We start from the raw sequence: 27,220 nt of genomic DNA on the forward strand, positions 1-27,220 counted from the left end.
GACTAATAAAAAAGTTATTTTATTTCACAACCTGCACAGCTCTATAAAAGATGCATACGTGCAAAGTACATCAGTATAAAAAAATGGTTCTTCTTACACTTGTAAAACGATCAGAAATATACGAAAACCCCACAACAAATGTGGCAATATATCCTTCAATTTAACCATCTCAAACTTAACTTCAACCAGACGTGACGAGTTTTTTATATTTGAATTCAAAAAGTTTAGGGATACATGTCTCAGTCTTTAACAATCCAGAAGAAAATAACGTGGACCCTTATAAAAAAAATAATCCAGCTTTAACAGAAAAGGTTTACTTGCCTTATCTTTAAAGTCTAAAAATTCAATATAAAACAAACCATATTCAAAACACACAAAATGTATATACACATGGAAAATCTTCACCTGCAAACACCTTTAATCTTACATTCAAATATGTGACATACAAGTAGTAGAAAAACTCAAACCCCAAAGACTGGTTATTTCTGACCGGGTTCCACGGCTTAGAAAAGTGCAATTATACATTGTTTTTGAAAGAAGCAAAACATGTTCATAACAAAAGAAAACCTCATTTTCATGAAGATAACAGAATAACTACGTCATGCTTTTAGCAGCAAATTTGATGAAGACACTTCCATTACTAAAGAGGCAAATGCTGTCATCCAACAGATTTGGCAAATTAATTAATAAACTTCTGCCTGAGAAAGAGATGTTAAACACATTCGTGGTGCAAAGCTGGCACTCGAAACATGAGAAAGATGCAGAAGTCTTCTTGCATTTCTTTCAAATATAAACAATAAATAAAAACAGTGATGAATTATCTCCTTTGCGATGAAGAGCGATGATGCTGCGAAGGGTATGTGTTAGAGTGGCCGGTATTTCTATAGTCTGCATCATTTGAACGGTCTCTCTGTGCCGACTGGCGTGACACAGATGAGCTTCTCCTCTCCGTGTCCTGCCTCTGTTCTGGCCGCCACTCTGCAAAGCGGGGATCTGTGGGCCTTTCAGTTATTCCTGGGTCTCTAGGGCAGTCCAGAGGTATTGGCTTTGGAACTGGCTGCTGCCGTGAAGCAACGCTGCTCAGGTGGGGTCGTGAAGTGGAGGTAGAACCAGTTTCCATGAGAGTGCGATAGGCAGGTGTGGTCACAGTGCTAGGCCTGTTAACAGGAGGATGAGAGAGACTGCGAGACGGCGTTTCCCGTTTAAGAATCTTCTTGGCGTCATTACGGAAATCTCGCTCGCGTGTCTTGATAACAGTCCCACGTCTTCCGGCGTCTTCGATCAACGCTCCCCAATCGCTTTGCTCCTGCAGAAACACGTTTCATTGAAAAACACAAAACAGCGACTTTTGTCATGGATACATTTGCATGTACGTTACCCTGAGTGTGCGTAGATGTCCCAGTACGAAGAGACTAAACTTGGCTCTGGTAATGGTTACGTTCATCCTTTGGCGATTACCAACAAATCTTAAATTGAGGAAATTGCAAAGTTTCAATTAGAAATATGAATATTTAACAAGTTCACACCAAAGCATCAATACCTCATCATCATCATCATCACGTGCACTTACCCAATGGAACCCATTTCACTGCTGGCTCTTACACAAGACACAATAATGCAGTCCATTTCTCGACCCTGAAAGCCATCGACGGTATCTACTTCCACCCTGAAACACATTTACACACACTTGATAAAAATGGAAAACAAAAACATGCTGCCTAATTAAATATATTTTTTAGACACGCGTGAACACCACATCTAATTTGAACAAAGATCAAATCATTTGTTTACTTTAAATATTTTATTTAAGCAATAACAGTTTTCTAAAGCATTTCCACCGATGTTTGTTTCCATCATCACTTTGGGCCGGTTGCATAAACTACTTGGTCATCTCATTTTTTTCTTCAAGACTGGTCAAAACTTCTTAAAGTCAGTTACATAAAAAGGTAGATTGGTCTAATTGAAATCTGAAAAGTAAGACTGGTTGGTCCTAAAAACAAAAAATGCTAGTCAGTGACACTAGTTGTCAAGACTGGTCCGAAATGGCATACGGTGACAGTACGTACTGAATTTGAATAAGTACCTACCTGTCGGCCGTTAAAACAGTATGTTCTTTATAGTATGAGAGGGAGTAGTAGGACTACATTTTGGACATACTGCATCTGCCATGTTTTATGGTCATGTGACCCATATGCTCTTTGACCCATGACGTATTAACAACCCATACGTGAGCGTTGATAAAAACATAATTTAGTCAGGAAAAATCCATTTATTGGCACTTACGTTAAAAATGGACGTCCACCTTAAAGTTTTACGCTATATTTATTTGATTTACTTTTGAAATTTGACCGTTGGTCAGCTCCCGTGGCATCATGGGACAGAGAAGTGTCCATCCGATCCACACTCACGAATCTCGGTGGAAGTATTAGACCATCTGGGTATTTCTCGCCTACTGTTTTTTGCATACTGAGGTTTCGGACATACTATCCATGACTCACTCATTTTCTCCTACTATATAGTATGGAAGTAGGCGATTTCGAGTCTTAACTTAGCGGCTAAGTTATTGCAACTGGCCCCTTGTGATAACCTTTGTGTAAACGGCTTTCTTTTAAATGACAGATGGAAGAAAACACTCACTGAAGGTGCTTGTTTTCGCTGCCCGGCTCTCTCAGGGCCTCCAATATTTTTTGTTTCTGGGCGTTATAGTGTGTTATGACGCCCACACGGACAGACTGCTTTTCCCCTAGCAGTTTTAACAGCATCACCACCAGCTTCACCTCTTTGAGGTTAAAAAATGAACTAAAACAGAGAAACGCAGTAAGTTCATTGTTCGAACACAGCACGCGGTAAATGACCGTGACACACCCAGCCCCCCCGTCACTCACTCTCTCTCCTTGTTCTCTCTCCCATCAGTCACGTCGAACACTCTGTAGGGTTTGAAGGGCCAGCTGAAGGAACAGCGCTTTTGAGCGGTCTCACTGCGAAACAAACAAACTTTTACAAAACGAAAACCACTTAACATTTAGTCCACTTAATGAGAAAATTGGAAAACCCACGTTTTTTTTATTATTAACACTGCACAAATGTTGTCATAGTCTTGTCTGCTTCAATATGAACTAGGAAGTCACTCAACAAGAGATCATAGCACACGGGGTTAAGGTTCAAGGCATATTCTCAGCCAGTACACACAAGTCTTATACTGTATGTTATTTCAGCCAATCACAAGCAGGACGACATCTTGGTGAACACTGCAACTAAGGCTGAAGTCCACCGTGTTGAGCACTCACCACTTGCACGGTCCACTCAAAAACCTGATGAGTCCTAACTCGGCCCTGGTCAAAGCCCTCTCCTCCTTCTCATACTGGCTGCACTGGCCCTGCCTACACATTGTGACATCATACAAAGGGGGAGTGATCTGATGTAACAAACAAAAAATCCCTCTCTCGCTCTCTCTCTGCATACAACGTGATGGCAGGGGTGAGTTTATGCATACCAGTCATTCTTAAGCGTGTTGTTGTAGATGTATTTGGAGGGAAACTCGCATATGTCGGGATGCATGCGATACTGCATGCTGAGGAGGAAGACGGGAGATGGTTGTGGATTCGACTGATGGAGGCTTTTATATAACCTCGCCATAAGAGACTGGTCATAGCCCAACTCCTTGGCTTTCTATTCAAACACACAGAAAGAATACACATCGATTCAAAATCCAGCATGAAGGAACCAAATAATATACGTTGAAAAGGACCCTTATACGAGTTTCATTAAACATTTACGTCCAATGCTACTAATAAACATCATTTACGTCCAATGCTACTAATAAAAAGATTTCAAGAAAACATGACTATTGTTTTGAGTTACCAGCGAGACGACGGTTGGAGGAAGCTGGTTGGGATCACCAACAAGGATTACAGCAGGACACCGATACAGCATGGGAATCAGCGTCTCCGTTTCTTTAGCCTGACTAGCCTACAAAAGTCAAACGAAGTGTTTGAGTGCTCATGTGCCAACTTATGTAAACATAGACATTGTGTAGATCAGTGGTTCTCAAACCTTTTCGTTGTACGGACACCCCCTGGTGTTGAGTGCATCGCTTTGCGGCCCCCCCCCTTAAAAACCTATAATCTTAAACTTAGAATTTTAATTAAACAAAAAACAAATTCTGTTATACAATGCTGGAACATCAATATTTTTGTTTGGTGGCCTTACATTTTTTTATGTTCGATTACATAAAATTATGACAAGCATCCATTTCATATAATGCAACAAAATCTGTGGCCCCCCTGAATCCATCTTGGGCCCCCAGTTTGAGAACCACTGGTGTAGATAAACATTGAGAATTTTGCATGAATAGACAAGACAGCTACAAATGACATTGTCCAGAAATCGTTTTTGTTGGAACAATATGTTGTAGGGGTGTAACGGTACGTGTATTCGTACCGAACCGTCATGAGCTTTCGAGGGGAAAATTCCAAAATAAAGTTATCATTCCTATGCCCTACTCCCTTTGAAGGGCAGAGCCCTTGTAGTTTAGACTTTGGAGTGAGCAGGGCATTTGCGTATCATTTTATATATGCACAATTTAGAATGTTTTAGACCAGGGGTGTCCAAACTACGGCCCGCGGGCCATCTGCGGCCCGTTGTCAATCCTGTGGCGGCCCGCGAGGGATTTAAAAAAATTATACAGATCTGGCCCGTTATAGGGAAAAATAAATGAAATTCACTAAATAACCATCGGGTGTCGCTATCACATGCAGCCAAGGCAGTTAGTACGTAAGATGTACGTATTGTAATCGGGCTAAAAAACAACAAATTATTGTTGATCACATTTTGGTAAGTCATGGCGCAACAAAGAAAACGGAAAATCGAAAGTGAATGCAGGAGATTTCAAACACGTTGGGGAAATGAATATTTCTTAACTGAGGTCAGCGGGAAAGGAGTCTGTTGGGGTGATGAAGGAATATAATGTTAAAAGACATTATGAAACAAAACATCAGTCTTTCAAATCTTACACTGGTGCCGAGCGCAAAAACAAAAGGTGAAACAACNGAGTTTCATTAAACATTTACGTCCAATGCTACTAATAAACATCATTTACGTCCAATGCTACTAATAAAAAGATTTCAAGAAAACATGACTATTGTTTTGAGTTACCAGCGAGACGACGGTTGGAGGAAGCTGGTTGGGATCACCAACAAGGATTACAGCAGGACACCGATACAGCATGGGAATCAGCGTCTCCGTTTCTTTAGCCTGACTAGCCTACAAAAGTCAAACGAAGTGTTTGAGTGCTCATGTGCCAACTTATGTAAACATAGACATTGTGTAGATCAGTGGTTCTCAAACCTTTCCGTTGTACGGACACCCCCTGGTGTTGAGTGCATCGCTTTGCGGCCCCCCCCCTTAAAAACCTATAATCTTAAACTTAGAATTTTAATTAAACAAAAAACAAATTCTGTTATACAATGCTGGAACATCAATATTTTTGTTTGGTGGCCTTACATTTTTTTATGTTCGATTACATAAAATTATGACAAGCATCCATTTCATATAATGCAACAAAATCTGTGGCCCCCCTGAATCCATCTTGGGCCCCCAGTTTGAGAACCACTGGTGTAGATAAACATTGAGAATTTTGCATGAATAGACAAGACAGCTACAAATGACATTGTCCAGAAATCGTTTTTGTTGGAACAATATGTTGTAGGGGTGTAACGGTACGTGTATTCGTACCAAACCGTCATGAGCTTTCGAGGGGAAAATTCCAAAATGAAGTTATCACTCCTATGACCTACTCCCTTCGAAGGGCAGAGCCCTTGTAGTTTAGACTTTGGAGTGAGCAGGGCATTTGCGTATCATTATGTAGTCGTTTGGAATGCACTTGGCAAAGTAAGCGACGTAATTCCCTCATTATCTTCAGCTGGCATGTTCCTGTGACAATGAAGCATTGTGTCCGTCAGCAGATGTCGCCGTTTTAAATGACATAACTTAAGTATAAAACCTAACTGTTTGCAAATAAACATACATTTTAGATTTTAAAAAGTTTTTAAAACTTGGCTTACTTTGCCAAGTGCATTCCAAACGTCTACATAATGCACGCAAATGCCTTGTTCACTCCAAAGTCTAAACTTAGCATAGGAATGATAACTATAATTGGAATGTTGACTGTGATGGTTCAGTACGAATACACATACTGTTACACCCCTAATATGTTGTCCTAGTCCAAGGACAGTACAATCACAGCAATCACGTGATCACCTCATCAATGATGACGCAGCTGAAGGGCTCGTGTCCGAGACGACGGAAGGCATTCTCCAGGATGATGCTCCCACTGGTGCTGAGCGTACAGCAGATCACATGAGCGTTCTGAAGGACGAGAGCCTGAGACTCCTGCCGCTTACTGCGACACTGAGAAAGCCAAAAGACAACTGTTGGTTGGAAGTGGCTATTGTGATAATACGAACAAAGCAAAACTTGAAGAAATGTGATCGCTCACCTCTTTAATCTTTCGACTAAGACCTTCCCTCTCTGTTAGAAGCTGCAGCTTCTCTTTAGTTAGTATGTTGAACTGTTAACCAGCCCACAATGATATAAAAAGATAAGCAAGCATTAAAACAAGACCATTTTGTCAAAAACCTATAAGGGCAACATTTGGAATAGAATGCTAACTTACTGCTAAGCTATATTTAAAAAGGTTTTGGCCATGAAATGGAGTCATAGGATCTTTCCTGCACTGCACATAGCATTCGGTTTCAGAGAACTGGACTAAAAATTGAAATCTATTGTACGCGCTTTCAAAAATACACAGTAAATATGCACTCATTAAGGAATTATAAATCATGCTGCGGTTTATTTTGGTTCATTTGTTGCATTGAAATGGAGGATGAAGCTAAATACATTGCATTTAGGGATATAGATATTTTCTGCAGTATCCTCTGTAAAATTCATGACACGAGAACCAATGCAGGATACAACCTTGGACATGTAGCAGAAACCCAACCCAACACCACACCAAATGTTTAAAAGTATTAGACGCATTTCTGTACCTCTGTAGAATCTTTCTGGACTTTTGCACAGCGCCGAGACAGAATATCAATTCTGTGGTCCAGTTGTTCCTTTTGTGTCTGTATATCAGCTTCAACAGTCTGCTGGGCTCGCTCTACACATACACAACGTTTAGATTTCACAATTCAAGAGTTTGAAGGAGAAGACTCAAGGTGTTTGCATTCATCTCTCACGTGCTCTAGCTCTGGTCTGGTGGTCGAGGCTGAAGGGTTTGAGTGACTTTGAGATGGTCCTTTCACTTCCCAACCTCACCAAATTGATGTCACCACAATTACCTGCACATAACACATGTGGCCTTGACCATGAGGCGTGTAAACGCTCGAATTGAGATTTGTCAAAGTGCAAGACCTGCACGGTTCAGTCACTTATCAAATGCTCCAAACCTTGTGGAATGTTGATGTTACGGCATTTCTCTTTAAACACCACAATGACCTTCTTCATCAGACTGTCGATGGCAGCATTAGAGGGAGCACAGAGAAGAATGCGTGTCCTCCGAGCCTTGGAGGAAAGACTCCCCACTGGAGCAGCTCCGTTACCAACCTAGCCAGTTAAACACAAACGGACTCAACAAAAAGGAAAACTGGCCCCAAAATGCATCTGGGGAGCTGTAGTATAGAGGTGTAGTGCACACTTAAACCCACAGACCGAAGAGAGTAGTTTGTACAGCAGACCGCCAATGGTTTTACTCTTCCCAGTTCCTGGAGGGCCATGAATCAGTAAAAATTTGGGTGTCTTCTGTGTTCTTTTAATCATGGCAAGACCACAGGCTATTACTCTGGACTGATCGACGTTGTACTCCTATGATGCAGAGAGAAAAGGAGAGCGGGCATTTAGGATTATATTGGATCAAACCCATTTCTTTTAAAAGCACATGCTTGGAAGAACACTGTACGATCCCAAACTCACTGGCGTATCCATCTTCTGCTGGATATCCCGACTGTGTGTGAAGTATGACACATGTGAAGTGAGAAGTGGACGCAACATGGTTCCGTTACGCAGTAGACACAGTGCACGGAACTCCCGAAACGCACTGACCAACGATCCAATGACTTCACAGCGAACAGGCTGGGCGTTCACTGATGATACATTACCACGAGTCTGGACAGTCATGTTTAGGGTTGAGATGGTACCTGAGGGGGAGAAACAGTGGTATTGTGTACATTTGTGTCTAAAGTAGGGGTGTGCGATATTGGCAACAAAAAAAAGATATCTAGAGATTTTCTAGAATTTCCCGATAACGATAAGCAGGCGATATTTTGCATCCTATAGTCTTCTGTTGTACTAGCTCAATCCTACATGTAACCAGGACATGCATTGTTGATATTATTATTATTATTATTAGAGAATGAGAAAGATTTTCTCATCAAATCCCTTCATCACTCACTCATTCTCATGTCAACCTTTGCTACCATTACTTGTGCAGAACTAAAAAGATGATATTTTAAAAAACGATGTTAACCAAACACTGAACCCCACTGACTTCCACAACCAAAAATGGTTTTATGGACACAAAACCTTTGAGACAAAATCTTCTTTGCGTTTACAGAAGAGTCATATACAGGTTTTCAACATCATAAGGATAAATAAAATATAATTTATTCTAACATCGTTTGAGTAAACTATCCCTTTAAGAAAACGGTCTTTAAATGGAATCATTCAAGTAGAAACACAACACCTGACATCGCTGGTGTTCCGTGAACTGTGCAGCATACAAGCAAGAAGCACACTGGAATAGAAAAGTCGCCTACCAAAAGCAAACTTGTGTGGGATGCTTACGTTTTAGATTAAGTTAGTTGTATTGCTCTTTTCTTTAGAACTGCTTTTAAACCAAGTCGAATGGCTCGTTCACGCATGCTCTCGTTCGGATTTAAGCCTTTTTGCTCCCACATAAGAGCTTTGCATTGCAGCTTTGAAATCAGGTCTATATGGATTTTTTCTTCCAAATTAACTCCTCGAGTAACACATGGATTAAAGTGAAAAAAATTCTTCTGACTGATTTTTTTTCAGGCCAAGTCATATTCCTTTAACCAATAGCGTTTTAAAGGGAGATGTTTTGAACCACTTTACATACTATTGCCAGTTTGCGTATTTTAAAAGCTATTTTTAATCTATGAAAAATGTATACTTACCTAGACAAATAATCAACCATCTATAACTTTTCAGTGCATTTTTTAATTTATCTTATAAGACCAAACAATGCTTTCTGAAACTCTTAATTAACAGAAAAAAAGAACAAAATAAAAGAACCACTAAAGACCAAAAATGTTGTTTGTATTTGTCTCCAGAGTGCTTTTCACTTTTTCTGCCTTTTGGCTGTGAAACCATATTCCTGAAGCTTGGCTACACCTGACATCCGTTTCAGTGTTTGACTAGCTACAGTGACTAGTTACAGTGTTTGACTAGCTTTTTCAAGGCGACCGTTAAGAAGGTAGCCTATCACTTTAACATTTCCATAGCGACGCGGCACTGCTTATCACGTGACACACCGCAGAGCCACAGCAGCTGTAGGACTAATGCATTGCTTTTACATCATTTTTCTTTTTTACTCAAAAAATTTTTTTTCACAAACTGTTAACTATGTCATGAAATATCTGACATTCCGATTGTCAAATATGTGCATGTGAATGTGTTTTGGTGTTTAAACACTTTTATAATGATCGCGTTAGTTGAGCTATAAGCGGGCGCCTCTATGTTTGTTTCTGCCGCGGTCTGAGATCTGTCGGATTTACATCACGTGAATTCATTCACTTCTCTTAAAAACACAAACGTAAGTGCCTGGTGAACTGGTAGAAGAATTGAGTGATCTTAACAATTGCTTACATTGCAGATACTGTGTCTGATCTGAATAAAACCCATCCGTCAAACTACATTTGAGGAGACTGTTATTGCCGCTTCCATACACATCAGTGTGTATTATGCAATCTCTAAATGTATTCTGTGCTTGTAGGCATGTGTATATGTCTGAAGGCTAAATTAAACATTATGTGGTTGAAAGCACTGAGTAGTTGTGATATGTGACTGAGTCTGTCTCTGGCTCAGTGCCAGCCAAAGCGCATAATGTTCTAATCACACTGGTGTGATCGTACGCGTCAAAGGGTTAACAACATTATGAAAAGAGAATTTAAGACATTAAGGACAGGCTGGAACCCTGCAATTGACGGAAATCCGTCGTAGCGACGGAGAACTTTAATCCATGGTAACATCACTTCACCTGACGCGGTCCTCTGTGCGATTACGTGCGCGAGCACCTCTGCGCCCCGCCGCACCATTTATGAGCAGACCAAGAGCTGACAGAGACCGCGCGATCGGCTAAAATGCTAACTGCGCTGTAAAAGTGTACGCGCAGTGCTTGACTATAGTATTTGTGAACACAGAGTGCTGTTTTTAGTGGAGCTTAAAAAACGCGAGACATTCGATAATGTGATTTCGCACATCGTTAAAACAAGATTTACAATATTATCGCACACTATATATCTCGCACACCCCTAGTCTAAAGCAAAAGCCACACACCTGGACCTCTGTTGGAAACGTTGGACCGGGACACATAACCGAAATGAGCATGTCCTAGGATATCGTGATCGTCGTGTGTGTACGCCCCAGTGTTCTCAGGCAGCCAAAGCAGTACGAGGTCATCTTCTTTGGGATACAGCTGTTTCATTTCTTCATTCAGGTTAAGGCCAGCTAAAACCAGAGAAACATTACTTAACAACATAACTAAACTGATGCCACTTTCCACAGACATTCCCCTCATAAATATATTATGGAGTAAAAGAACTGGCAGCACATCACCAAGAAATTCATGTCATTAGCAGCTGACTAACACACAAATGCAAAATATGAAATCTAACTGATGGATATATTTATGGTGCGAGTTGTGTGATGCATGTCCAAAAGGCACTGGCATTGTGAATAGTTATCTGGGCATTGCCATGTTGTTTCTATGGCATTCTGGGTGGATATTTGTTGGCCCAATTCAAAAGAGCCAATATGTTTCAAATATAGAAGTGTTAGACATAAAAATTCAAGAAAATTAACATCACAAACTACTGTAGATGATCTGCTGTAACGCCCAATATGGTTGGACTTACCTATGAAGTTGGTGCTGGCTATATGATTGCTGTACTCCATACCCTGGACCTTTGCAAACAGTGTAATTCTTCCCTTCTTCTGCCACTCTTTAGCCATCTATTAGGAAAGCCAATGAAACATTGACAAACAGCCCACAGATGATATATCAAGACTTAAATTTTCCCTTGCCTTGTCTAGAAATCATAAGACAAATCTCATACACAGTGTAAGAACCATACAAAGATTTAGGAATGATAGAGCTTACCTCTTCAAATGCATTTACCAGCAGCAGAGGGTACATAGTGTTGAAGTACTCTAGGTAGCTAGTGAATTTAACTGGCACCTCCTTCAGTGGATGCTGGCACAGGTCATCTGGACTGCCAAATATTTTGTAGTTCTCAAGCATCCGATATTCCCATTTGAGAATAGCTTGGGTCAGGAACGAAATGTCAAAGTTTGGGCTATGATCCATTGTGTGCGCTGGTCTGTGAACTGGAGCTTCAGGTCTCGGGTATGTTTTGTATGATGGCGGTTCAGATGTAGAGCTTATTTTGGTACTGGTGATTGATTTAGGGGCATGACTCTGTGGTCGAGCAATTGGCCTAAAAGGCATTGGATGTGCAAACTGTGTAGAAGGGACAGGAGGAGGAGTTGTTTTGGGGGGTGGCATGGCTGGAGGCGGACGAGCTACTTTAGCTTTAGAAGTATTACACACAGGAGGTGGCTTATCTCCTTTTTCCATTTCCTGGACTAGGGAGGCACTTCGTGAGCTGGGGGTGTATATTTTCGTGGTGGAAGGCTTGGCTTTTTTCTGAGACATGGGGGACATCCCAGGCTTCAAGAACAAATTATCATCACTTGAATCAATACGTTTAGAAGTGTTAGGATTTTGCATAGGATGTGAAGGTTTATGTGCAGGAGTTTGCATAGGATGTGAAGGTTTATGTGCAGACACTGGTTGCCCTGTGGTATCGGACTCGTTGACTTCATCATCCATGTCCAGGTCCATGTCTACAGGATCTCTCCGTTTAAGGAAAAATCTCTCATCATTTTCTTCGTATTGCTCCATTTGAGAGCATAGCTCCATGTCTGTGGGTTCCATTTGGGTGAGGAACATCCATTCATCATCCGCCTCCTCTTTTGCATCCTCAGCATCTTTTTTCACTTTTTTGTTGACAGCAGCATCAGCAAACTCACCGCTTCTTAAGTACTCAGACTCTGTCCTGTTATGTTCAGCCACAGCAGATGTAGCGTCACAGTTTTCTTTGGTATGGTTTGTTTTAATTTCCGTTGCAGTACTTACTTCCCTGCCCTCGGCCAGATCCTGACCGTCAGCAGAATAATGAAAGGCAAAATCTTTTTCTCCAATCATAGGTTTCAGTGGGTGCATGCCCCCTGGTTGGGTACTCGTGGTTGGTTTGGGAGCTGGCGTTGTGGGGGACACCACTGCTGGCCTTTGACGCTTATCACGGCTTTGCCGGAAAAACTGCATATCTTGAGATGCCAGGAGTTTCTTGTTGCCTTTCCCCATACGTTTCTGTGGGGAGGTCTTAGTGGCACTCACTCGCCGCCTTATCTGTTGCTGTTCGACCTGCACTTTCTGGCCATGCCCCCGCAGTTTAGCAACACTGTCCAGGGACCGCTGAGAAAGTTCAAAGGCCTTCCTTTCCCTTTTTTTCAATCCCAGACGTTCCACTGTTGATTCCGGTTCGACGGCTTTACGAACCTTCTTTGGTGGAACGACAGCAGGAATGCCACGTGAGGTGGAGGATAAAAAACAAGCCGAGGAAATAGAGCTGGAGGATGTGGATGGAGCAGGCAACTCCTATGAGGATGCAGAAGTTAAAGGTGGTTCTTCATCATCTTGAGAACTCAGGGTGCGTTTCCAGTGATGGCGCCTGATTTTTTGAGCCAGGGCCTCAATTATTAAAGGTTTCTTGGACTGCACAGTGTCTCTCTTTTCGGATGGTAGAGTTTTCTGGTTTTTGACTGGCAGAGTAGTTTGTTTGATGAATTTATCATTGAACTCTACAGGACTGTTCAATTTGGATGAGGAAGATGCACATGAAACCGTTGGCTCTTGTGGCTGCTGCTGTTGCCTGATCTTCTCTTCTGCTTCCTGCTGTTGTCTTTTCTTTTCTGCCCTTTGCATTTGTTGTCTGATCTTTTCTTCCTTTTGCATTTGTTGTCTGATCTTTTCTTCGGTTTGCTGCTGTTGTCTGATTTTTTCTTCGTTCTGCTTTTGTTGTCCGATCTTCTCTTCTGCTTGCTGACAGGCCCTTTCAATGTGCTCATCAGGAACCGCTTCAGTCTCTGAACACCACGAGGGAGAACCTTCATCAGGAACAGGAGTCACCTGTGGTTTGAGAGCAGAGTCGAACTTAAACTTCCTAGTCACGACCGATGTGTCAAAATCTGAATCCTCCCAAGCGGATGTCACATATTGCTGGGTCTCAAACTCAAACACTTGTGATTCACTGAGATCATCATAGTCACGGCCTGGACTCTCGGGTGACACTGGAAACTTATTCTCATCACAGGACATCACAATCTCATTTGTTGGCCTTTCACCACTTTCAGAAATTTCATCGTCAGAGATAATTATGGTACCAAAATTTTCTTTTGAGGTGCCAATGGCATGCTTTTTTCCAACATTTCTTTGGGATTTCATCAAGCGGACCAGTCTGATATCAAGAGGTTCATCATCATCTTCCTCTATCTCATCTCCAAAACCACATTCTTCTTTAGCTGCTGCCATTTGAACTTGTTTTGATGTCACGGGTAGCTCTTCATGGCCAAGACTGTCTCCCCCAACCTCAGGTTTACAAGGCATTCTTTGGGCTATAGCTTCAATCTTTGTTAAATTCTGGTTATCAATCAGCCTGGATCGAAGTTCCTGCAGTTTTTCCAGGTCTGGTTTAATGTGTGCTAACCCAACAGGAGGTCTCTGCCGTTCTGAAATCATCACTGGCTCAGAAGGTTCCTTCTTAGCCTCCATGATGTCCTCAAGACTACTGAAGAAATCATCATCAGAGATGCAATCCCAAAGTGGCTCTTCTTTGATGAAAGTGGGCGCTTCTCCTGCTCTGCTTGGACCTGCCTCTTGGTCTTCATGTTGCAGTGCATGCAAGGTCGTAGTTTTAAAAAGATTACCATTTGGAGCTGCCTCTATGGATGGTGTAGACAGGGCAGAAGGTGGCGAAGCAGGTCTTTCTGGCATTGACTTGACGATGCTTTCTAAACATCGTTGAAGCTCAGCAGATTCAGAACTTGTTAGCTTCCACCGTTTGTTCAGATCTCCACGCAGCTGCTTGTTCAGCTAATTCAAATATCTGGTAGAACGTTGGTCAGATCCAGTTCGCTTCCCTTCTTTCAGCAGACTCCGAATCAAAGTGTTGCAGCCCTGAATAATGGGACAAACACCGCTGTCAGGTGCAGGTAGTCTGTAACCGAGAGTGTTCGAGGTTGAACTGACTCTGTGAATCCCACCCATCCAGTCTGGTGGTCTAGAATTGAATAACTCATCAGACAGGACGGTACACATGACAATCACTTCCACCCATATGTGGGCACAGCGCGAAAGTTTGCCCATTCGTCCTTCATTTAAATGTAGCTCGACAATCTGAATGAGGATGCGGGTGAAAAACTCGGTCACTTTATCACACATGTTAGTCTGTCCGTTCAGCATGTGTCGACTGACGTTTATCTTATCACACAGGTAGTGAATGACCTGTCTGATGTAGGAAGCATTGAACTCCGGAAGGTCCATTATGGAACGTACAAAAGGAATGAACCACAGAAATGTGCTGCCATAGACGCGCATGCTCTGGCCCATTTCTGAATCAAGTACGTTGACCAGGGACTGCATATCTTCATAGATCATGTTGTTGCAAATACCACCACTGGACGATGTACTGGTCGTCTGCAAGGTGAAAAGCAGGACAGTTTTTAAACCCTTTCAGTTCTAAAACAAGGATGAGAATGTGGTGATTTGTGTGTTTGTGGAGAAATTTACTTTGCTTGTTTTTTCTGAAGCATAACAGTCATACACCATTTGACTGCAGGTCACCATGTTGTCGTCAAATTCTGGCTCTACCTTAACCTTCCCCCTGCTCATAAAAGAACAAAAAAATCAAGTTACATTTAACAGATATGATAAGTTATATCTAGACCAGTTTCACTTTGCCAAACTGCTTGGCCTGCTTTTCAAAGGACATTTAATTGTAGGTAGTAAAATTCTGGCAAACGCAGAAACTTCTTACCCCATGGTTTTTTGCTGGATGTTTCTTATTTCTGCAGTGTAGCTGGCTGCTCCAGTTATGGTCTGAAAAGCCACGATAGGGTCGACCTGACACCAGATCTTAGAACCAAGTCGGTCCAGAATAACCATAAAACACTGAAGGGCTGGCCAGAATGGGTCAGAAGCAAAATCATCCTCTGGACGAAAAAATACATTTTAACATTGGTCACAATAACACCTCATTCAATAATGTCTTCGGTAGAAGAAACACAATTAGATATAGTTTGCTACATAACAATGACATACCATTTTTTAACCCGTCCATGGTGTTGAGTATGCAGAGAGGGATATTGAACTGCCCCATGAACAGAGAGTCCATTGTTTCAGCGCTGAGCTGTGTTAGTAACATACAGATGCCTAAAAGGAACAAAGATCAGAACTTTAAAAAGATAGAAAAAAAACACACCAGGGGCCCGTTTCAATAAGGAGGTTCAACCAACACAGAGTTAAAATGTGAACGGAGTTCATTTATGCCGAGATGCGAAACTGAGTTTTTGGTTTCAGAACAGCTGATTTGAGTTAATTATATAAACTCTGGGTAGGCTTACCTTGAGTTAAGAGCTTGCACCACAATTACGACAAGCCATGATCAATGGAGCACCGATATTACCATTCACCATGACAATGGCACCAAAAAAAAGCAACATGGCGTCAGAAAGCGCTTGAGAGCGAGGAACACTTTCCGCTCTGCATACAGACATAAATGGATTTACTAATGCTTAGTGCTGAAAATGACTTAAGTTTCAATTAAGGATGTTCCGATGCCCTTTTTTCCTTCCCGATACCGATTCCGATACCTGGGCTCAGGGTATCAGCCGATACCACGTACTGATCCGATACCAGGGTGTGTATCTGTATACAGCTGTATATACTAGCCCTGTGTGAATTGATATAATTATTTTATGATGTGCTTTAAACGTATCTCTTAATAAAACATGAACAAATACATACAGTAAATTAGAGAGTATTTTTATTATCTGACAGACATTTGACAGTAATATTATTTATTTTTCTTAAGTCGCAGTTTTACTGGCTGGTTGGTCCACTCTGAAATACTGCCAAACAGCGCTAGCACTGGGGATGGGCATTTTTCAATAATTTCATATTAGAATATTTGAGCTCATAAAAAACTAATATTCGTTTATTTAAATTAAGTGAAAAAATACATAATTCGTTTCGTTTTTATTTAGTCACAATTTCACATCAAGCTTATAACTAACATTAAATATTCATAATGCACTAATATTAGATCCTGTATATAGGGTTTTTAATGTTGAAAAGATTAGCAACGTTGGAAAAAAATAGAAAAATGCATAAAAACTGCATTTAAACCTGCTCAAAGCGAAATCATACAAAAACCAAACATACAAAACAAAAACGCATATTGAAAGTCTGTGATATATGGTTATCTTGTTTATTTTGTTTAACATGTTCTTGATAAGAAAAACAAGCATAATACAGTAGGTCTATTTTACTCTGTTGAAAGTCTGTTCAACAAGCAGACAGCGGAGAATGTGAATAATGCGTTGCGTTGCTCTTCTCTAACTCCCGGTATCAAAACCCAGATCTGACAAGAATATCTGGCTTTATTGTTTATAATGTTGATAATAAATAAAGTAAGAAGGCTTCTTGATACCTCCATACAGACTGTTAATTGATCCTAAAAACAAAGACGGAGCCATTTTAGTGCTTGTTCTTTATTACGTGACCGGCATTTGAGGAAGAATGACTAATTCTGCTGATCACAACCGCAAATATTGTTTTCTTTGTCGTTTCATGGTCAGTGTCTGTCTTGTTTAGCTTTGCATTGCATTAACATCAATAAGTAAATTCAACTAAGCCTAACTAAAGAATTTCAACGCGTTTTAAAACAAACACCCGTGCGGATTTATTTACAGGCTATAACTTGAAGGCGACGACCCTGAAGTTCTTAGGAGGAAAATGCAGGCTTTAGGCATGGAGAAAGGTACCAGTCTTATGCTAAGGCCAAATTTATTAACATTAGTTGCAGTGAAATGTACATTTTAATGTTTAAAGTTATTGAAACCAGCATTAGTTAGCCCAACATATTTCTAACGAACAAAAAACCGCTCCGAAAAAGTCATGGTAATAAATAAATGAATCATCGAATCATTTAATATTACGTTGGTATTTTTATACCAACTTATATACAAGTAATGTAATGTTAACGAATTCTGTGGCTCACCAGTTTTTAAAACATTTTTGGTGATGCGAGCTGAACATAACACGCGATCTGTCAGGCCGTCGTGTGTGAACTTAAAATATTTAGACTAGCTTGCGATCTGACTGTAGAAAGATTTAGGACACATGCAAAATATTTTTTATATTTTATGTACATTATAACGTCATTATAGATGAAGTGAAGAAGCGTTAAATAAGACAAGACAATTCTAAACCTGTGGTGATGATGCAGTTTTTTTTTAATGAAAAATAAAAATATTCAAATAGCATTTTTAATTTTCTAATAATTATTGCGGACGAATATTCGTGCATGTCCCTAGCACATTTTCATTTCTTCTTCACAGCACAACTTTCTGTGTTTGCATTCTGAGCAGTGAAGAAGCCTTGCCATTTGCAGCGTTAAGCAATGCTAGCGGGCATAACTAGGTCCCGTTTAAGAAATTGGTATCGGATCGGTACATGGATTCAAGTACTCGCCGATTCTGATACCAGAATTTTATGTGGTATCGGTGGAATTTCCGATACTAGTATCGGTACAACCCTAGTTTCAATTAATGAATCGATAAATGTACCAATAAACAAATCATTCAGTAAATTAATGAATAAATGAAACAACCGAAATAACAAAAAATCCTCATGTTCTCACTCCCCATCAGTGCAAGACATCATGGTGTATAGGACACTTGTTAGGGTGTCAGAATTTCAGGTCAAAGTCAGACTGATCATCGGTTCGAACCCTGCTCGGAGCAGATTTTGGTAGGAACGGCTACACGTCAAAATTAATTGTTTATTACCTTTATCGCTTCATTTCTACAGTTATGTATGTATTTATCAATTTCTTTATTTTATACACTTTAAGTCATTTCTTATCCTCCATTGAAAGCTACCATTTGTGAGAACATGTAAGGGAAAGAATATACTCGGATGTAATACACGGCCACGATGGCTGATGTTATTGATGGATACCATTTTTCTTTACAGTGAATTAGATGTACAGTTTTAATATAAATGCACGGGAAAATGACAAAACTCCACTCGGGTCCTAAATTGCTCTCCTGAATTCAAAGTACATCCCTATGAATTAATGAAGCCTCGTCACACACACGATCCTCTAAAAGCACATATGACATTTAAGTCACTGAGATGTCTCTGTGTGATCATAATGTGTGCCATGAATGACTATTAATGTATTAATGAATGAATGAATGAGGTACACCACTTGTGCTTTAAAAGGGGAGGAGATGGAAAGAAACTCTGGGTTTATCAAAGAACCCCTGATCCCGACCAGGTTAGGTTCACAGAGTAAGTTACTATGGTTACTGACTCGGACTACAAGTTACCTCTCTTTTAGAAACGGGCTTGAGTTACCCCGCTTTCTCAGGTTTGACATACCTCACATTCTGAAACGGAAAACCCAGAACATTTAGCTTTCTCAAGGTCAACATTACACTACTGCCTAACCAGTTTCCAACACAAAGTAACTTTTGGGTATTAGTAGAAAATGCAACTGATTAGGACAAAAACTTAGATTCACAGTTATGCATTTGGCTGTTGTCCTCATTTGATGCAATTCAGTGCATGCAAGCTATACATGTATTAATGTATGCTTTCATTGGGATTAAACCCATGATCAACAAATCTGCACTGTGACACAGAGTCAAATTTATTTTAGGCAGAAGCTACAGTATCATTTTTCCTTTCTTCAATTTCATAACAGCTGCAAAACACAGAAGAGAAACTCTGAAAATAGACATTTCCCCTGAGATTCGATCTAGACAGCACTGAACTATCTTTTTAGGTTATTGAAAAAGCAAAAAAGTTGAACATGAAACCATAAAGAATGAAAAAAGGAGTAATGGCTACAAACACCCAAGTGTGACATAACCTTTTAGATGCAAAATTCATATTAACAAATTATTCCATCCAGAGCCACACTCACAAAAGCAGCCCTTACACAAATCTATAGGAATACACTGGAAAATAATGCATTATATTGAAACATTTCCACATGTTGAAGTGCAATATGTTAAAACATCAATTCCTTATGTTTAGTATAATACACTGCCAGTCCAAAAACAAAAAAAGTCACGCACTCTAATAATTTGTTGGACCGCCTTTAGCTTTGATTACGGCACGCATTCTCTGTGGCATCTTTTCGATAAGCTTTTGCAATGTCAAGAATGTCAATTTTTTCCCACCCAGAGTTGCATTAATTGTTCGCCAAGAAGATCTTGTATTGATGATGGGAAAGTCAGACCGCTGCTCAAAGTCTTCTCCAGCACATCCCAAAGATTCTCAATGGGGTTAAAGTGATACTTCAGCTTCCCCGAAAATGAAAATTCTGTCATCATTTCTTCACCTTCAAGTTGTTCCAAATCTGTAGAAATTTCTTTGTCGTGATGAACACCGAGAAAGATATTTGGAAGAATTCTTATAACCAGACAGATCTTTCCCCCCATTGACTCCCATTAGGGATGTAACGATTCACTCAGCTCACGATGCGATGCGATTCACGATTCTGATCTCACGATGCGATTTATTCACGATTTACTCACGATTTATTTTGGAAAAAATGAGTTGAAACCAATTAGAAATGAACAACGTCCCTTGCATTATTTCTTAAATGCTTCACGTTTCTTTGTATGATAAAATAATGTTTAATTTCAAATAACAAAACTAAACTGTAATTTTATAACAAATTAATAATAGAAAAAGTCTCTTTAATATAAACAAACTAATACTGTCTGAGCTTTTCTTGGATTTTTTTTGCATTTAAGAAATATCAGCATGTCCACGTTTAGGTTTGCAGTGAAAATAGCGGCCCCTGCTGTTCAAAAAATGTATTGAGATTCAGTTCACACCTCAACCGATTTGATAATAAATAATAATAAAAAGACTTCTAAAAACAAACCTAGCCAGTAGTTCTTCTTATTGTGTGCATCATAGAGGTGAGAGGGCAGTCTCTCGATGGTGCCCCTGGCATAGGAATCCGGATCCAAATCGGGAACATCCTGATAAAATCCAAGCTCAATGACATAAAGCATGCAAGAGAAGATTTCTTGTAGGTCATAGTAGGCGTCCCGGTCCACACTCTTCATAGTCTTCGCTGCGTCGATCGCCCAGCGTCGCACCTGAAATAAAAAGAAGGGCATTACAGAACTGGAAGTGTGAGAAAGTGGATGCGAAGGTGTCTGGGGTTTTGTGTTCAGCTGAAATACCTTTTCATCAGGATGAACAAGAAGCAGGTATGTTCCTTGATACTTCTCAAACACATTCAAAGACTGTTTCATGTCCTGCAGCACACACAAGGCCTTTACCGCCATAGCACCTGTGGAGAGCGAGTGAGAAGAATTCTCTCATGCAATCGATTTTCTAAGGCGCACAAAGCACTCTCTCTCCGAAATAAATAAAGTTAACCACATAACTGGCTCTACAAGTTCAAATATGCCACTTTCAATGTAGACTAATAGAACGGCATGAACATATTACATAGAAATCTGTAGGTTGTGACAACATGACTTACACAGCTCAGGGTGGCAGAGCAGGTACGGATATTTCAGAACTTCGAACAATGGGAAGCGAAGACTGTTGAGGAATTCTGTAGGCGAGATCTTTGACACGGGTTCTTCGTGATCGTCCTCGATGATTAAGATGTCATCATCCTCCCCCAGCTCCTGGTCCAACATGGATCCCAACACATGCAGGAGTCGAGCTTTCTCCAGTTCCCACAAAACCTGTTTAAACATATTTACTTTGAATAAGTGTCTAAGGGGCACGTCTCTTAGGCGCGTCTAAGGGGCTGTGTCCACGGAGCGTGGGAAAAACAGAGCGCCGGGAAGCAAGGAAAAAAACGCCAGCTGCTGTCCTGGCAAAATCGGCTGTCCAATGCAGAAAGAAATCACGAAGACCAAGGAGCAAGGTTTCAAGAGTTTCAATCTTTATTTGACACTGAGATCATCTGAAGATGTCCAACGAATAAATATCTGACTCCATCTTTTATACAGTAACCTCAAGTTGTTTTTCAGTGTTAATCATGTTTCGCCTGACATCACCTTCTACCAATCAGGTTTCACATATCACCTTTTTTATTAGTCCATCCTCTTTCTGAGTTACCACCATTATATTCCAATCAGGTCTCCACCAGCCACAGTTATATGTCAGGCTCACTATTAGGATTTAATCGTGGCAAAACCCTTTTGAGGTTCTTAAAATAATTAGTATATACACATTTCCTTTTAGCAGGCAGATGTATATCATATTGTCATTTACTAGACCCTTTCTTACTTAATGTAGTTTTTATTACAACGAGCTCATGGTTAAATCCATACTGTGCAACCCAAAAAGATTACTGTTCAAACAAGATAATACTGAACACATCAGTGTTCGTGACTTTGTGCAATTATAGTAATGCACAGACTACCGTCTACTTTTGTGTTGTAAAACATACTTGAACAAACTAATGTCTACAAAGTGTTGTATTTGTGATACTATGCAGATGCCTGATGGTGCTCAACCCATGAGGCCCATAGCCTTTGTTATATCAGAGAAGTGTATGAAACCTATAACTAACTTCAACGTATTATCTCATACAAGAAACTCAATACTATAATAGAAAAACCACCATACTACTCGCGTTTTCAAAAAACGCTGCATTTCCATTGGAAACTATTGAAAAACACGCCATACGCCAGCAGAAACGCCTCTGTGGACACGGCCCATAACAGCGATAAATGCTATATGATCGGCCCCTTATGCTCCACTTCTTGCCACAGTTATTTCTTCATCTCCATGGCCGTGCAAACAAAATTAGTTTGCGGTTTAAATTCGGCAAGAAATTAAAAATGATCATTCTAATAGTTTTACACAGTGGTGAAGTATTTATTTTTTAGTAAATTATTTATCTGTGCACATCATTATTTCTTAAATCGATTTGCACTTGTAATCTTTAATCAAAAACATTAACCTCCACCCCCTCTCAACCGCTCTTCACTTCTGGTCAGGAATGGCGCAAGGGTGGGGCTGCAATGACCTTTGACAATCGCTTCTTTCGTTTCATGCCAACATTAAACATATTTTATAGTGATGTTTTTATTGCTCTTAGCGAATGTGCAACAAAATTTTACTTGGCTTTTCCCATCAAGGACAACACACAGACAACAACAAAACAAGATTTGAACCCACTTATTAAACACCAGTGGCCTGTATCACAAAGCGAGGTGAACAAACACAGAGTTGCAGAGTAAGTTTTGAGTTGACAAAACCAGACACAGACAACCTGGTTTAGATCAGGTTCAGCTGTAGCACAAAGCTTGGTATAAACTTTCCGTCAACTCTGGTTTGATCCAGAATTTGTGAGGCGTGTACACCTGAAAGTGTGACACGTGAGGTAAACAGCCAATCACTTGGAACATGGAAAGCATCATCAGTTTGACTGACTTCTCGCTAGTATCAGCGCAATTCACTTTTCTGTTGAAGATGACGAGATCATTATGAAAAAATGTCATGAATTGAAACACATTTACAAGGCAGGAATAAATATTGCTGCAGTGAAAGTTTGAGAAGGCAGCTACTGACTATATCAATGCAGAATCAACTGAATTTAAATTATTTATAGGTTTACAAGAAGATCAAAATATAATATGAATACTTCATTACTTTAAAATGCTTATATATACACTCACCTAAAGGATTATTAGGAACACCATACTAATACGGTGTTTGACCCCCTTTCGCCTTCAGAACTGCCTTAATTCTACGTGGCATTGATTCAACAAGGTGCTGAAAGCATTCTTTAGAAATGTTGGCCCATATTGATAGGATAGCATCTTGCAGTTGATGGAGATTTGTGGGATGCACATCCAGGGCACGAAGCTCCCGTTCCACCACATCCCAAAGATGTTCTATCGGGTTGAGATCTGGTGACTGTGGGGGCCATTCTAGTACAGTGAACTCATTGTCATGTTCAAGAAACCAATTTGAAATGATTCGAGCTTTGTGACATGGTGCATTATCCTGCTGGAAGTAGCCATTAGAGGATGGGTACATGGTGGTCATAAAGGGATGGACATGGTCAGAAACAATGCTCAGGTAGGCCGTGGCATTTAAACGATGCCCAATTGGCACTAAGGGGCCTAAAGTGTGCCAAGAAAACATCCCCCACACCATTACACCACCACCACCAATTAATAAATATTAATTATCAACTCACATAAGAGTTATATGAACACGTTTTAAATAATAATCAATAAATGTAAATCTACACAATACAAATAAACACTTAGCAGCAAAAAAACATCTTATCAAAACTTTTTATTTGGAGCGAGAGATATGAGGGGGGTGGCTTCACTGCGTCAGATACACGTCACTTTCTCACAGATTGATCCAGTTTTGGTTTGCGATCTCTAACCCAGAATAAAACCTGCTCTGGAGCAAGTTAGCCATGTAGCCCAAGTTACCGTGGCGACGAAACCCGCTCGAAACCAATTTACCTTCTTGAGCCCGAAAACTCGAAACCAATTTACCTTCTTGAGCCCGAAAACTCAGAGTATGCTCAAACTAAACACGAATTTACCTGGGTAAAAACCCAAACTGGATTTGTGATACAGGCCACAATTCACACTAATCTGAAGAACGTCAAAAAAGAAATTAGGCTCATTTAGCTAAATTAGCGCATTCCTAGTTTTATGGTGAACAACACATCTCTGCAAGTCAATTCACAAAAAAAAGGAGTTTTATTCCTGAATGAAATGCATAATTTCTAGACCCAAATCAATTCAAAACGATTTGTATGGTGTTTGCATACCTTGTGCAGTTCAGTGACACCGTCTCTCGCTCGGTGATACTCCACCACACAATCCATACAGCAGCTGAGATCTTCATTTAGAGAATCCATCTCATGCTTCGACAGCTTCTCTGAACCGTAGCGCCTCAACAAGGTTCTGATGGCTTCCCCTCCCTCCACATCCAGTGACGTGGTACACCACATACAGTTCTCGATCATCATCATCATACTCTGTGCATGCCTGCAAAACAAACCCACATTGTCCACTTAGTATTCTGAATGCTTCAGACATAATCCTTGAGAAATTGCAACAACCACCAAAAGACACAGTCATGTTCACTCAAATGATGGAAAGCTGTCTGAGAGCGGTCATTTTAGTCCTTGAAAGGCAGTATCAACAATACTTTGCTGATACATGGATAGTGACGGAGAAACTAAAACAAGAGACAACCTCAGCGAGATCACACAACATGGATGCTGAAGAGCTGATGGGGATGTTTAGTGCGTTGAAGAAGAAAGCTCCAAATGCCACCATCTGCTACTTGTCCTGTAAAATGCGAGCACGGAAAAACAACACTGTGGACTACTTGGACAGTTTAGACAAGGAAAAACAAGAGCTGGTCATCAGGAAGGCAGTGAGGCTGGGTGTAATACAAAGAAGAAAGAGGAGGAAGAAGCAAGGAGAGCTGCAGGAGGAATTGCACAAACGTCAAGCCACAAAAGAAAGAAAGAAGCGAACAAGAACGGAAAGTGTTAGAGAAAAAGATTGAAGAATTAGGTGCAGACAAGATCAAGGAAGCATTTCCAGAACTTTCAGAAGAAAAAATGAGCTTGATCAAGGAGTTGTTGGGTGGCAGAGGGGTGGGGGCATTTGTATGTCATGCATGGGATTTGGGTGGCAATAGGGTCATTTTCAATGGGAAAATTGAAACTTTCCATGCTAAAAAAAAGAAATACACTGTTGGCTATTGGGCCATGAGCGGGGAGGGGTATGAATTTGATGCCCATGACAATGATGTGTCCATCTATGCGATGGCAGCAGACGTCATCTTGGATGACTTGGTTGTACAATAGCCACATTGTACAATAGCCTTTTGTGAATGACAATGAATATTTGTTGTGTACTTGTATGAATATGAATTAACAATTAATATTGATGTGTCTTGTTGTTTTCTCTTGTGTTCTGAAAATAAATGTTTATGAATATGAATGAACGCTTATTAATTATAATTGTTTTCAGTGAGGTACCATGGGTCTGATGCCCATTCCAGCTAAAACAGTAAATTTTCATGATTTCATTTGAAAGAACTAACAAAATTCTACCTTCTATTCAAATTTCATGCAAATATCTGATTAAATGAGGAAGTTACAAGCAAAAATGTGTGAATAATAAGCATTTTCGGTCACATGACTTCTATTGTAGTTAATGTTTACTATTTTAATATATTCCCCGTTATTATAATATCATAACTTTCGCAATCCTCAACTGATTTTCACAATTCAGGTGTCGTTGTAAAGGGAATTTTCAGCTCTGTCTAGTCATGTGATCCATTTTGAGCTTAGGGGTGTTTGGAAATTTTGTCATCATACCTACTTAGTACTCTGCTCAACCAATCAGAATTAAGTACCACAACTGACTGTTTAATAAATTGAATTTGAGCCACAAACATCTGCGAATCAGCGGATTCGCAAATATAAGCAGCATTCGCCGCAAGGATTTCCTGTTCTGACGCGATACACACGAACCACAAGAAAAATAAAAGGGTTTAACCCATTAGACACGCCAGCATAAACAAAACAGCTTACGTTACTATTGACGCCAACAAAACATGTGCAGCCAATAATATTGACATATTAAAACAGGCTGATTAAATCTTATTAAAACAGGCTGATTAAATCTTACTTAACAGTCAGACTGAGAAGAAGGCCAAATAATGTCAAACCATAACGCATTTTTGTACTTAGTAAGGCCCGTCAAAGCTATAAATCACTGAAGTAAGTTACACGATGAGCGAACTTTAGCGCCACACTACATACATGCAAAACACATACATTTTAAATGTCAATAAACGCTCAAACAAATGCAAAGCACACAAACAACAATTATATATTACCGACAAAGCTCCAAAACAGGACCGCTCGTATCCTTTAAGTGGGTTTCATATTTTTTGTAAATGTCTCCTCAACAGTGTAGTTTACACTCACTCTCAATTCTACTGAAGACACGCCTGCTGCCGAGTCGCGCGTCGGTGACGTCACAAGGTAGGCGGAGCCGTCCATTGCCCCTGCGAAGGCCAACTGCAGACGAGTGATTTATAGCGCGCTAACGACACTTGCGGGATTGTAGTCTATTAGCGACCAAACGTGATGCCCATTTGTTCTCTGATTGTAATATAAATATATTTAAAAGCTAAAGTTTATTTATTTATTTTGTACGACAGATGTAAACCACTGGTTGTACAAAAAAGGTTTATGGCAAAGTGTTAATTCATATTAAATAGTCCAATCTCCATTGTTTCTTTCATCATTTTTGGAATTAGATTTCAAATGTGTAATTTCATCCATTAAATTTATACATAAAATGTATATGTTTGTGTTATTCGCATAGCCTATTTGAATTCCTTTATAAATGTCTATTTAAATATTTTATTTAATTAATGCTGATTTTATTTTAATGCAATGCCTCGCTTAACGTAAATCTGTTATTTCACATTTTGTCATTATATCGTATTGTTATTACACACATTGTTATTATATCATATTGCTTTATATTTCATTATATCCCATGTGCATATTTGTTTTTA

At 40.0% G+C, this 27,220-nt stretch overlaps 1 protein-coding gene across 1 annotated transcript; it reads right to left on the minus strand.

Moving 5' to 3' along the window:
* On the minus strand, positions 1-26,638 carry setx (senataxin). Its single transcript, XM_057360591.1, is given in 25 exon segments — positions 1-1,306; positions 1,379-1,466; positions 1,571-1,666; positions 2,638-2,799; positions 2,886-2,978; positions 3,494-3,669; positions 5,155-5,262; positions 6,259-6,408; positions 6,497-6,568; positions 7,047-7,159; positions 7,239-7,340; positions 7,449-7,605; positions 7,711-7,863; positions 7,972-8,195; positions 10,576-10,746; positions 11,154-11,250; positions 11,399-15,055; positions 15,149-15,242; positions 15,396-15,570; positions 15,680-15,790; positions 20,547-20,766; positions 20,854-20,963; positions 21,159-21,369; positions 24,438-24,657; positions 26,531-26,638. Coding segments are annotated over 24 exon segments (7,236 nt in total). The 5' UTR covers positions 24,645-24,657; positions 26,531-26,638; the 3' UTR covers positions 1-817.
* Between the last annotated feature and the right edge of the window lie 582 nt (positions 26,639-27,220).

Source organism: Triplophysa rosa, linkage group LG19 (genome assembly GCF_024868665.1).
Source record: "Triplophysa rosa linkage group LG19, Trosa_1v2, whole genome shotgun sequence".
Lineage (NCBI taxonomy): Eukaryota > Metazoa > Chordata > Actinopteri > Cypriniformes > Nemacheilidae > Triplophysa > Triplophysa rosa.